The sequence below is a fragment of the Lycium ferocissimum genome, chromosome 10 (genome assembly GCF_029784015.1).
Source record: "Lycium ferocissimum isolate CSIRO_LF1 chromosome 10, AGI_CSIRO_Lferr_CH_V1, whole genome shotgun sequence".
NCBI lineage: Eukaryota > Viridiplantae > Streptophyta > Magnoliopsida > Solanales > Solanaceae > Lycium > Lycium ferocissimum.
In genome coordinates, this window is record NC_081351.1 from 51,669,842 (window position 1) to 51,683,254 (window position 13,413).

The 13,413-nt window shown below is 39.1% G+C and overlaps 1 protein-coding gene across 1 annotated transcript; it reads right to left on the bottom strand.

The window, feature by feature from the left end:
- Window positions 1-1,896: 1,896 nt before the first annotated feature.
- LOC132035000 (uncharacterized) lies at window positions 1,897-2,603 on the bottom strand. The gene is made up of 2 exons (XM_059425323.1): window positions 2,224-2,603; window positions 1,897-2,065 (listed from the first exon to the last, which is right to left on the bottom strand). Exons 1-2 carry the CDS (start codon window positions 2,601-2,603, stop codon window positions 1,897-1,899), a joined length of 549 nt encoding a protein of 182 aa, XP_059281306.1.
- Between the last annotated feature and the right edge of the window lie 10,810 nt (window positions 2,604-13,413).

Sequence of the window (13,413 nt, forward strand, 5' to 3'; positions counted from 1 at the left end):
ACTCCATGATGTATGATGATTATGTTTTCCATAGGCGGGCCTGGCTCGGATCGACACCCGTTCGTGGGTCCCGCGACTTTCCTTATGTACTTCTGACGACTTTTGAAAGAATATGATCCCGATTTCAAGTACGATCGCCACCTACCTTTTCGAGTTTATGATAATGATCTCACGCATATGATTTTGATACATAACTATGGTTTCGAAGTTCGGTTGATATGTTCCCGAGTGGTATTCGAAAGAAAATTCGATTTGACTATTGCCTTAGTTTTGAAATAATAGTTCGCTTCGACTATTCTATTGAGTCTGTAATGACGACTATGTTTTTGATTTTCATAAGCTATGTCATATGATCTTGACACGTACCTACAATTTCTAAAGTGCTACTTGATATGTTCTCGAATGATTTTCGGAAGGAACTTGACTTGACTATTGTTTAGCTTTTAAACGAGATTTCGTTTGATTATTTTGTCGAGTCCGTGATGATGATTTCGTGTATATGGTTTCTCACTACTCGCTCGCGCGAGCTATTATGATCTCTTTCACCGCGTCCCGGCCAGGGCATGTATTCGTGCACGATTCTACGCATGATTCACCGCGCCCTCACCAGAGGGCCGGGGGTATGTTATATGATATGATAATGATATGATGATACGGGGAGGTGGCCGGATGGCATATGATGACTTTCATTCACCGCGTCCCTCACTAGAGAGCCGGGCACGTTATATGTACACGATATGATGATTTTTTACCGCGTCCCTCATTAAAGGTCCGGCACGTTATATGTATATGCATCTGATGGTTTTACCTACCGCGTCCCTCTCTAGAGGACCGGGGCATGTTATATCTATGCATGGGTACGAGATGATTTTCTAACTTTATTTTCCAGTCCCATGACGAGCTGAGTATGAAATTGATACGTATGATTTATGCTTCAAAGGCAAGCGTTATGATTTCTGGTTATTGTATTACTTCTCTGTCCTCCTCGTTTTATCTTGCAGACGATTCGTTTTATGATATTCCATGCGTTTACATGCTCGCACATATTCCGTACCGACCCCTTTCTTCGGGGTCGCGTTTCATGCCCGTGTGCACGATGTGATCCGCCGCTTAGGATTCCCATCGTTGGTCTTGAGTGCTCCTTTGTTCCGAGCCTACATTTTGGCACATATTCGTCCGATGCATATGTATTTGTTTGTTCGGGGGTACGGCGGGGTCTTGTCCCGTCATATGATTCTCGTTGGTCCGTTTAGAGGTCCGTAGGACGTATATGTGGGTTAGGCCTATCCCTACGCATGTGTGTTTTGTATGTTATATGTTCGGGGCGATCCTATTCGCCGTGCGTGCCTTGCTTTCGCTTGCATTTGTATATGTTTGGGGCCGCGCGCCATTTGATAGCCTTGTCGCTCTCGATATATATATGTTTGTGTTTGAGATGTGTTTGAGACTTGAAATAATCTCGAGACAAAGTTGTCCGATATTTGTATACGCGTAAGCTATTTGTTTGTGAATCGGATTAAAGAATGTGTTTGGGTGCCCAGCTCGGGCACTAGTCACGGCCTACGGGATTGGGTCGTGACAGAATTGGTCCTGAGACATGGAGTTTGTTCCTCCATGCTGAGTCTCAGCAGTAGCTTGATCAGGAGGTGTGATTGTTGCATTACCCCTGATAGCACCTTGGTTTCCAGTGTTCTTAGTGAACTTGAAATCAGTAGGAAACCCAATGATCCTGTAGCACTTATCCACTGAGTGTCCTGGTTTCTTACAGTTAGAGCACACCAGGTTCTTCTTTCCTTTATAATCAGAGTTAGGACCCTTGTTCACCATGGGATACTGCTGGTTTGCTAAGAAAGAGCTTGAGTTACCAGGGAAACTAGAGTTTATGTAGCTTTCTCTTTATTTTTCATCTTGCATCAACAGAGAATAAGCAAGGTTCACACTAGGGAGAGGTGATAACATGAGAATATTACTCCTTCCTGGTGCATATACATCATTAAGTCCCATAAGAAATTGTACCAACCTTTCATCCTGCAAAGACTTGTTCATTTTTTCTTTTCCTCCACAACTGCAGTTACAAGAGCAAGTCACTTTGGTGTACAAAATGTCAAGCTCATCCCAGATTTTTTTCATTTTTGTATAGTACCCAGCAATGTCTGATGAACCCTGCACTAAATCAGCCAGTTTTGCAAGTGGTAAAGCAAAGCTCCATTAGGCTATCCAAACCTGTCCTCAAGGTCCTTCCAGAGTTCTTTTGCAGTTTTGGAGTAGATGACACTTCCTGCTATCTCTTTTGAAAGATAGTTCAGCAACCAGGAAGTAACCATGTCATTACATCTACTCCACAGCTTGTATTCTGCAGATTCAGATGGTGGTATGACTGATTCCTTCTCAATGTATCCCAGTTTGTTCTTTGCTGAGAGAGCTATGAGCATGGATATTCTCCATGCTCCATAACCAGTTCCATCAAAAGGTGTGTTGACAAGATTCATGCCTGGTGAGTCAGAGGCATGAAGAAAATAAAGACTGCTTTGATCAATGGCAGCAACAACTCCATTTCCAGCAGAGGTTGCTTCAGTAATGGTGTTTTCAATTGAAGTTGTCATTGGTTTGAGAGGTGATGAAAAACGAAGATAAATAAGAATAAGATTTAGATTGAAAAGAAAGGAATTAGGTCAAATCTCAGATGTGCTTTGATACCATGTAGAAATATAATGAAGAAGACTGATTTTTGGAAATTTTCCTTGATGATTATTTCATCCCACTGTATACTATACGTGCTATAAGACAAAGGAATAAAGGAATAATTCTGTACAGCTGCTAGCCTATGATTGGATGCTAAATAACTAACTAATTTGTACTGTGTACACGTATTGCTAAAATCTGAAAACAGGGAAATATCTTGATTCTTCAACTATGTATAACTTGATTCACATTTGGGCCATATATTTGTGTAGACTCAGAAACAGCCCAGTGGTTGTGTATGGGCCCAAACCTGATGAAACCCAATGCTTAATAATTTGCAGCAACTTAGACATTCCATTACACAATCAACCTTTTGCATAATCTAACCCTTTCTCTTCATTCTTCTTCTCTGTATCATCAATGGAAGAAATTGATTCAATCTCAACAGCCAAAAAGGTCACCCAATCAGGCCTACCACCAGTCTCCACCATTTTGGCAAAGTAATCAAATAATAATTGGCCATGGCCGTGCATTGCTAATCCAACTAGCATAGCATTCCCCGCAAACACTTTCTTTTCAAGTTTGTCTCGAATACATCCCTACCAATCTCAATGTAACCACATTTGGCATACAATCTACCAAGGTAGTACACAAGTATCAACTTATATTGGGGAAAGCATTATACATAATGTATCAATCTTGTCTAAAGTGTATAATAGTGGATAAAAGGTTTTTATACACAAATATGAGCTACATCGGGAAACAACCTCAAAGTATGAGCTATGTGGCATAAATATTTTCAAAAATAGACCTAGAGCGTAATTTTCCCTTATATATTGAATACTCTTCTTTTTAATATAATCATGAATAACCTTTCCTTTTTCACGTTCCCCCAGTTGTGCACAAGCTGAGAGAACAGAGACTAACGCAACATTATCAAATTTTACGTTTAACGTAACCATTTGATCAAATAGCTCAATGACATCTTTCCATTGGTTCATTTTTGCATACCCAGCCAAAAGGGTGCCCCAAGAAACTGCATCTCTTACAGGCATTTTTGCAATGTCAACCGCTTTAACATAACCATGCCTCGTGAGTGATTAAAGTATAAGAAACAATATCTCTACAACAACTTTCATGAAACACTTTATGTGAGTCGCTAATGCTACCACTCACAACATACACATGAACAAGATTGTTACATACACACATGAGAAACTTACATAAATATACCGTTCGGCCATCTAGTTTATCAAACACGACTGAAGCATATATTACCTATACACGCCGGTTGTATAGGTAGTATATATGTATAATATATATTAGTTATTACTATAAATTAGCGACCCATTACCTATACATTGTGTACATATTTCATAAACTAGATAACTAAATAGTATTTGATTGTAAGTAATTCTCCCATGAATGATATGGGTGAGGATAAGATAGGGATTGAAAGAGAAGAGGCCATTGATAATGGTTTGGATGTTTGTCCGATGGGTCATGGATTGCGTTTAATACCATGCGAAATGTGTAATTTCGATTGAAATCAAGCAATTTGGCATGATTGAGGGAAATTGTTAAAAGAAGGGTATATTTGATAAGTTCAATAACAACAAGGACAAAAATTCTAGATAGTACAACGGAGGATAAAGTTGAACAATAAAACAAAGTAGAGGGGTATATTTGGCCCTAATGACAAAGTTGAGAAAATGAAATAAATAGTCCCTTAAATATGAGGTTCTATTCAAAATAGTCCCTTGACTATGCACTTAAATTTGTCACAAGTTAACAAATATTGTCCCTTAACAAGGATGGGACGTTGAAAATAGTCCCTCAAGTATGCACCAGTTTTTGTCCTTCAAGTTCGCCAAAGTTAACATTTTTAGTCTCTGGCAAAATATTCATCAAACTATGTTTGTTAGACTCGACGAGAACTATGAAAAAAAGGGAAATTAGCGAGAACTCACATTTAGAAGTATACATTACTAAAGAAAAAGCCAAATAACTCGGGACAAAATCGACGGACTCTGTATAGGCTAAATAAAATACACCAAATATTAGAAGTATATTAGAAATAGCATAAACTAAAAAAATTGTCACTATTAAAAACAAGTGAAAAAACGACGAACGAAAACCGACGGATAAAATCGAGGTACATTTTCAGAAGCCAATGATTTTTTTGAATTTTTAATTTTCTTTATGAAAATCGATGGACGTCCGTCGGTTATTTTCAGGCAACAATGTGCAGAAACTATTTTTTTTAAAAGTCACTATAATGGAAGTATTTATTTTTATACCTGATTTTCAATAAAAATCGAGTCTAGGTTATTTTACCTAGCCGATTGACTCCCTCGGTTTAAACTGACAGAGTACGTCGGTGTTTGTGTTCTGAGACACTATTTTCTGACATTATCAAGTCTGTTGAGTTCTCGCTAATTTCCCTTTTTTTTTTTTTCCTTAGGTCACGCCAAATTTAACAAATAAAGTTCGATGAATATTTTGCCGGAGAATAAAAGTGTTAACCTTTAGCGAATTTAAAGAACCAAAGCTGTTAAGTGCATACTTAAGAGACTATTTTGAACCTACCTCGTAATTAAGGTACCATTTATGTTGTTTTCTCTAACAAAATTTCATAAATTTGAGTATTTTATCTTTCGGAAAAGGGCCAAATATATTATTTTGGGATATTATTTAAGTTAATCCCTTGTTATACTTTTTTGACACTCGTACGACTTACCCCTACCGTCTGCAAACTTCTATATTTTTCCTTACTTTGACGGAGGGGACATGTGGAGGGCCTTAGGAGGCTCGACCCGTGTAAATTAAAAAAAAAAGACCCCTTTGACGGGTTGACCTACAACCCGACCAAATTACCCACCCCCAATTAAAACCCCACCCCGACTTAAGACCCTAAAACTCTCCCAACTCTCTCATTCTCACCTCCATAGCTCCACAGCTCCATAGCTTCTTCTTCATCTCAAAAAACGCGACAAGTTTCTTCACTAAATTTAATTTCTTTAACTGAGTTGAGCCCTTTTTAATTTTGTTGATTCAAATATTTAGGGTTTATATAACTTGGTGAATTTTAATCTCATTCTTCAAGTTTTAGGGTTTAGGAAATGTCGGAGATTAGCGTTTCATCTACGAGGACTTGCCATTGCGGGCTAGTTCCTCGACAATTCACTTCAAAAACTCCTTCAAATCCCTGAAGGAAATTTCACAAGTGTGCTAATTGTGACGTAAGTTTTTTTTTTTTTTTTTTTAATAGGTGGATACATGTTGAGATGTTTGTTTATGTTATTCTTAATTATTAATTAATTTCATTTATTGTCAGTACAAATCATGCAGTTATTGGAAATGGGATAGATGAAGATTTTCCTGATAGTGCAATGATTGCAATTAACCAACTACGGTTAGAATTGGAAGTGGCAAAAGGGTCAATCAATGCTTTGAATATGATGTTGGATTAATTGAAGATCGAAAGAGATTGTTTGAAGGAAAAAGTGGAAGCTTTGGAGGCCATGAGAAACTTTGAAGTTAATAAAGCTATGATATTGGAAGAGAAGGCGTTGAAGATGAAGATGTTTATTATAATGTTATTTGCGTTAATTGTTGGATTTGCATTTGCGGTGATGACAAAATGAAGTTCATTATTGTGTTTGTATTTTTGTTTGAAGGTAGATTAAGAATGTTAGTGTCACTAAATGACAAAATGAAGCTCATTATTGTGTTTGTATTTTAGTTTGAAGGTAGATTAAGAATGTTAGTGTGACTAAATTGAAGTTTGGTTTTGAATGTGTAATGTGCATCTTGGATAATGTTGAATGAAATTAATTGATCTTTAACTAGATGAGCTTGTGTAGTTGTATATGATTGTGTAGTTGTTGGAGTATACTGGTGCATATTGTTGGAGTATATTGGTGAATGCACACTTTAGTTTTTGCCAAGAAATGTAGTGCCAAACTAGACAAACCGCAGCGGCCCAAACTGGACATTTTCCCAGAATTTTGACTCCAGCATTTTTTGTCCAGAAAATTGACTCTATAGCTGGAAAGTTTTGACAAGAAATTATGCCAGTTTTCATGTACTAAAATGGATACTCAAAAACAAAACACATACATAGAAATATTGCACAATAATAGAACAAAAACAAAGCCAATTTAACTACTAAAACACCCTCACTAGAATAAGTAACCAAACCATAATGGTACCAACCAAGTTCAACATCCACACCTAGTTAACTGGATGCTACATGCACAAAGCATGTCAACGGTTAGACATATACACAAACTTAGAGTTTTGGATGCTATGTTGTAACTGCAAAAACTTACACAACCTAAGTCACAACATGGCATCCAAATCATAGCCAAAACAAGATTAAACTACACATACTGTATTGTTATTAAGTAGTAATTACACCCCAAAATAACAAAAAATTAACACCAAACTAAATGGTAATTCCTTTCCCTTCCTTGATCTTAATTTCTGAATCCTTTGCTACCTGCTTTGCTTCTCAAGCTGATTACCAGTGACTGCAGTATTTCCCTTCCATGTGAGCTTTGATCGTGAGTAAAGAAGATCTATGAGTTCACTAACACCAGTGTCATCCCCTAAAAAGCTAATTCTTTTTGTCCCAGAAGACACTTGAACATTCTGCCTAGGCTGAAACCTAGTTTCTGCCTCTGATATAATACAAGGCCTTAGTGCTAGGTCAGGATCATGTTCAAAGTCTAGATATTCAAAGTCTGGGAAGGCATGCACTCTTGGAGTAGGCATGAACACAAAGTCTTGACTAGACTGGGACACTTAAGGAGCAGATGATTGAACATCTTCGGGGTCCGCATGACTTCATCTTCACCGTTTTCATCAACTAGAGTTCTCACTCTCTTAGATGCAGGTTGCCCACTTTTTGATGACTGCCCCACCTCAAAACAGTTCTTGCCTTTAAATTGAGCTGCACCTGAACTTTGCTTAGGTTTCCTAGCTTTTACTGGCTGAAGATAGAAGTAATTGTAGTTAGAATCTGAAAAATGTAAATTAAATGAACTTAATACATCTTTTGGCCAGGTTCTCCACATTACCTACAAGCCATAATCCTTCCTTTCCTGGACAACTCCACTCGCCTTGCCTCTTACTAGCTTCATTCTTTTGCCTAATTCTCTTGATTCCAGGTGTCACACCCTAATTTTCGATAGGGCATGATGGGCACCCGACCCTTACCTAGGGCCGAGCGAACCCGCTGACTTTCGTAATACCCATAATCGTACTGGGCCCGCAAAACAAGTCATAAGCACATAATGAAAATTTTTCGGAAAACAAACATGCCTTTCATCTTATCAAATCAAAAAAAGCCTGTAATCATAACAAATCTGTAACAATAAGCGTAATGAAACATCGGCTTACATAGCCGCTTACAAAACTGACATATCATACACACGACACTGTCTGCAAAGTCTCTATCATAACTTCAGATACCATACAAAAGTACTCGACTCGGGCAAAGACTCGAGGAAATGGAGCTCGCCCCCGGAACATCTTCTCGCAACATCACTTTCACATTCGCGGGTACCGCGCATGAAACGCGGCCCCGAAGACGGTGGGGGTCTGCGAATATATACGAGTATGCAGCGTAAGATACAGCGAACGATCTCGAGTCATAATCGAAAGCAATGTAAAAATAAGTGCATATCCAAAATACCAAAATGTTTATTTTCAAAATACAAGTCATGCATAGGGCTCAGAAAATATGGTCGCCCGCCCGTTGATGGCGCCATAATACATCATACTCCAGAAGATTTCATATCTCCGAAACCCAACATACCGCGGTCAAAAACCCAGCGGTCAATGTCACATATACCCGCATACGCGCGTCAAGAACCGGCGGTCAATATCACATATATTTCGATACCGCGGTCAAGAACCCGTTAATATCACATATACCGGGATCTGCGGTCAAGAACCCAATGGTCAATATTACACATACCCGCATACCGCGGTCAAGAACCCAATGTCAATATCACACATACCCGGCATACCGCGCTAAAATCTGGGCTACCCCCGAACCTGGGCCGGACGTAACACGGCACCGCGGCTCGACGTACGTGACCGAGCGAACCAATCGTCGTCGAATCAACATGTGATATCAAAACATAACTAATTTATAAAATAAAACTAACACATGCTGATTAACTAAAAGTCTCACTGAAATATCATAATGCGAAAATACTTAGACAATCTGAACATATTCGAAAGTAGCCAACATGGCTAAACCCAACAATCGAACGATCGCCAACAAGCTAACATAATAAATATCCGACCGTCCGAATGTGTCTATAAAGCCCCTAAGAAAGTGCCGAATAATAGAGATGTCTATAAACTGAACTCGACCGGATAATCGACAACGCCCGAAGGAATTTGGGCTCACCATAGCCGATACGTGCACTCCTAAATAGCCGAGTCGTCAACTCGTATATCGTTGCTCGCATCGCGAGACGTGTGCCCCTACAATAAAAGGGACATCAGCACATTTGGAATCTTTCGGTATGTAAAGCAAATCAAGCAATAAAATACCGAAACCGAAATCGAAACCGATAATCGCGCGCGCGCGCGCGAAGCAGAGATATGAATACTCCCCGCTCTATATCCTCGAATCATCCGTATTATCCGTGTTTGTGCGCGCGGGGCCCCGCCCCGAATAATAAATGCACGCTATGGCCTCGGCCTGGTGGTGCGTCGGTCAACGGCCTCGGCCATGTATACGTATACACAAGATCGTGCCGTGCTCCTCGGGCAAAATCACATATGTATAATTATGGTTAATTAATAAGGACCGAGACCATAACAACAATGAACAATGCGAAATCGAAATAGACATGCCGGACCGAACCGAAAACACCGACCGTTTCGAGCATACCGAATTTCTAGTGAGACCATGTGGTAACAATACATAAGTCTATAAATATTACGTCTTTGAGTTAATGATATTCAAATTGATAACCATGAACGATCAGAATCGCAACCCTAGAAGATAACAGCTTCTACAACATATCATAAAACCAGGGCTAAACCGTATTCCGAGTCAAATTACCGACAAGTATGAAGAACGAGGCGTGGAGAATCAGCGAACATTCCCTAACGTAGATAGTTAGCCTCACATACCTTAATTCCAACCCTTTGAGCGAAATACAATGTTCGTCGCCCCTTTCAACTTTGATCTATATTAATACAAGCCAAAGGATTCTATATTAGCAATAATATTCATGCTTTGGTCATCTAAGCATTTTATCAAACACTTAGTGGGCATAAAGCTCCACAATCTCCATTAATGGTGTTTCTTCACCCAATTCCCATTCTATTACTTCTAGGTGATTCTACAATCTCAATTAGATGTAATTAACATCATTCTCCATCACCCATATCATTATAACAATCTCAAGTCAACAATCCAAAACTCTAGCATAGTTTATATAATCCTCTTTATCAAACCCATTTACTATTCTCCCAAAACTCATCAATTCACAACTATACATGATTAGAGAGAGTAGAAACATTACCTTTTTGAAGTCCAATCCTTTTGAATTCGGGTTCTAGGGTTTCCACATCCAATAAAAATGTTCCAATCCTAACTCTATGGATTAGAAGAGTTTACTCAAGTTAAAGGGATTAGAGACTTAAATTCACCCTAGAATCATGATAAAACTTACCTTGTAGGGTTCTTGAGGCTCGGGACTTGTTCTTCTTGACTTTAGGTTAATTTTTCGTGAATGGGGTCTTGAAAATAGACCCCAAATCTTAAATATAACTTAAAACGCGTAAACCCGACCTTTTTGACCCGAAACCGACCCGTTTCGCGATGGTTCCGCGATGCGGGTGCATCGCGCAACATTCTGAAGCTAAAACTCGAGTTGCGCGATCTCTCCGTGAGCGGGAGCCATCGCGCGCTCTCTCAAGCGCCCCCATGCGCCCCGAGAAGCGACGGGTGCTCGGTTTTGCGTTGTTCGGTAAAATGGGCATAACTTCTCGTACATAACTCTGTTCAAGACCCATAATATACCGTTGGAAAGCTATTTCAAAGGGCTACAACTTTCATCAAGGAAGGTTCCTCAAATTACCAACGGATTTGCACGAAATTTGACTGGAAGTCAGACATATCGAAAACTTAGCCGATTCGATAGGATTTCAAGTGCCTTACTATTAGCCATATTGAGACGATCATATCTCCTTGCTCCGACTCTGATTGGCTTGGTCTTTGTATCGTTAGAAAGGTATTTCCACATACTACAAATTCATTGGGGTTAATTTCCCAAATTCCAAACCGATTAAGGAGTTATCGCTGCCCGAAATAGGCCTATCAACCATTTTCGCAAAACGTTCAAACCTTCAGTGTTTCCACTAACTCAACGATACGAGCTTAAACTCGGGCTCCAAGATGGGGTGTTACAAAAACCCGCCGCAATATCACATATACGGCACCCGGCCCTATAGCGGAGGGCTCGGCGAACCGACACATCATACCCGAGCTGTATCATATAGTGCGCACAATACATAACCTACGGACTTGGTGAAAAAATGTAACAACCGAACGCACGAGCGTAATCGGTAACCAAATACGCTTAAAACATTTTCAAAGACTCAATAGGTTTATCGAAACGAACCATCATTTATAAGCCAAAACAGTAGTCAAATCAGATTTTCTTCTGAATATCACTCCGGAACATATCAAACCGAACTTCAGAAACCATAGTCACGTATCAAAATCACATACATAAAATCCTTATTTCAGACTCAACCGATAAACATATAATCATACTCGGGGGTCAGAAAGGTAGTCATATTAAGTTCTTTTCAAAAAGTCGTTAGCACTATACAAAGAAAAGTCGCGGGACCCACGGACGAGCGTCAACCCAATCCGGGCCTGCCTATGGAAATCATAGTCATTATAAGTCATAGAATCATTTACGAGCATATCAAAGCCATCCGGTTTTGTCTGTGAAAGTTACGGACGTTCGTAGTTACAAAACTCTTTTGAAAACAAAACTTTTTATGCAACATTTGGAAACCAATCATACAAGACATGTAAACCATAGCTTGACCATATAAGGATGCCAACATCACGAAGCGAATATGAATCATAAACATGCTCGGACTTTACGAATAGAATTACCCCCGAAGCTCATAACATATCATAACTTACTTCGGCTTCAGACATGCCAAAAGAAAAGAAGGACAAGCTTTACATACCTCGTTTGCTTCCTACGCTAGTCAAGCTTAAGTCTCGGGCTTCCAACAATCTACAACAATGTCATTAGGCATTAACCATTAGCCGTAAACACTTAGGAATCCAATTCCACACTAACACTTAATTCCACAAATTGGGCAAAGATCTCCCCTATAAATTCAACGCCCCCGAGAATTCAACTCGGCCAAATATCCATCAACAATGCCAACAACCACATCAACAATATCAATAAGCAATTCCAAACGCATTCTAACATTAATAACCCCTTTCTACATAATTCGACGACATTCATGCATATTCAATTCAGCTTCATACATTCAAACTAATATCAACGATCGCATATTCAAATACCAATCCAAAACCATTCATACACGATTCAAGAACATTTCCAACAATCCGCACAATATTTCAAACAATCCAATTAATGCTCTACTCCACCCGAAACCTCAAATTTCCATAAGAACAACAACAATACATTTTCTTCCTTCCAAATTCATAAACTACATTAATAATCCATTATTTCCATAAATTCACTAAACTATATCAAGTTCCATAACAAGCCGCAAACAACTATAACTTCACTTTGAATCATTAAACTTCCATTAGCACCATAGAATCCACAACACAACAATCCAAACATACTAAATAAATTTAGTTCCTCACTTCCATTCACATTCAACACTACACATGCACGGCCAAACCTCAACATATACGGCCAACTTCAACACCACAATTTCATGAACTTTATTCATTTCTACCTATCACAACATGTACAAATCATCCATGAGACATGAAAAATAAGATTGAACCATACCTTTTTCCACCTAGTTCTCCCTCGGCTAGAATTATGTTTCGCAAAACGAACACTTTGCTTGCTCCACCAACTACTCCACGTTGTAGAGGACCTTCCAATTAGTAGAAAAGCTTGAAGAAAACAATTTTTCATGATCAACTTCCTAGGGCAGGTTCGGCCAGCCCTCTTGGCCGAACACCTCCCCTCTTTTTTTTTTCTTCTTCATGTTTCTTGAACTTTCTTAAGTTTGCAAAAAGATGAGTTGTGCCTAGCTTGGTCATCACATGCCTATATATATATATACTTAGCCCCTTCAAATATAAGATGAACACATGTGCCATTCAATGGCTTGAAATTATTGGCCAACTTTAGGTGGGGCCCACGGCCACTTGGCCATTTTTGGCTACTTCATGAAATAATCTTCCAACTTTTATTCTCTAATTTTCCTTATTCCAATTTTGCCCTTAATACTCCATACCACTAAAAGATGAACATGCAACTTGTGCATTAAAACAAAATCAACAAAATCGGAAATTAAAAGTCTTGTCCATAACTTGTCGCAACCAACTTAAAATATTCCAACGTACAAAATACGGGATATAACACCAGGGCTGCCTGCTAGAGTCACCATATCTGCCAGATTTATTGCATCAGCTGGATCAACTGCCCAGTATTTCTCACCAAGAACCGGTTGTAT

What these genes read in the sequence shown, in the direction of transcription:
- LOC132035000 (XM_059425323.1), bottom strand. Translation starts at nt 2,603, where the DNA reads ATGACAACTTCAATTGAAAACACCATTACTGAAGCAACCTCTGCTGGA. An exon ending in TGGAAGGACCTTGAGGACAG is followed by an intron (nt 2,066 to 2,223) that starts GTTTGGATAGCC and finishes TTGTAACTGCAG; the next exon opens with TTGTGGAGGAAAAGAAAAAA.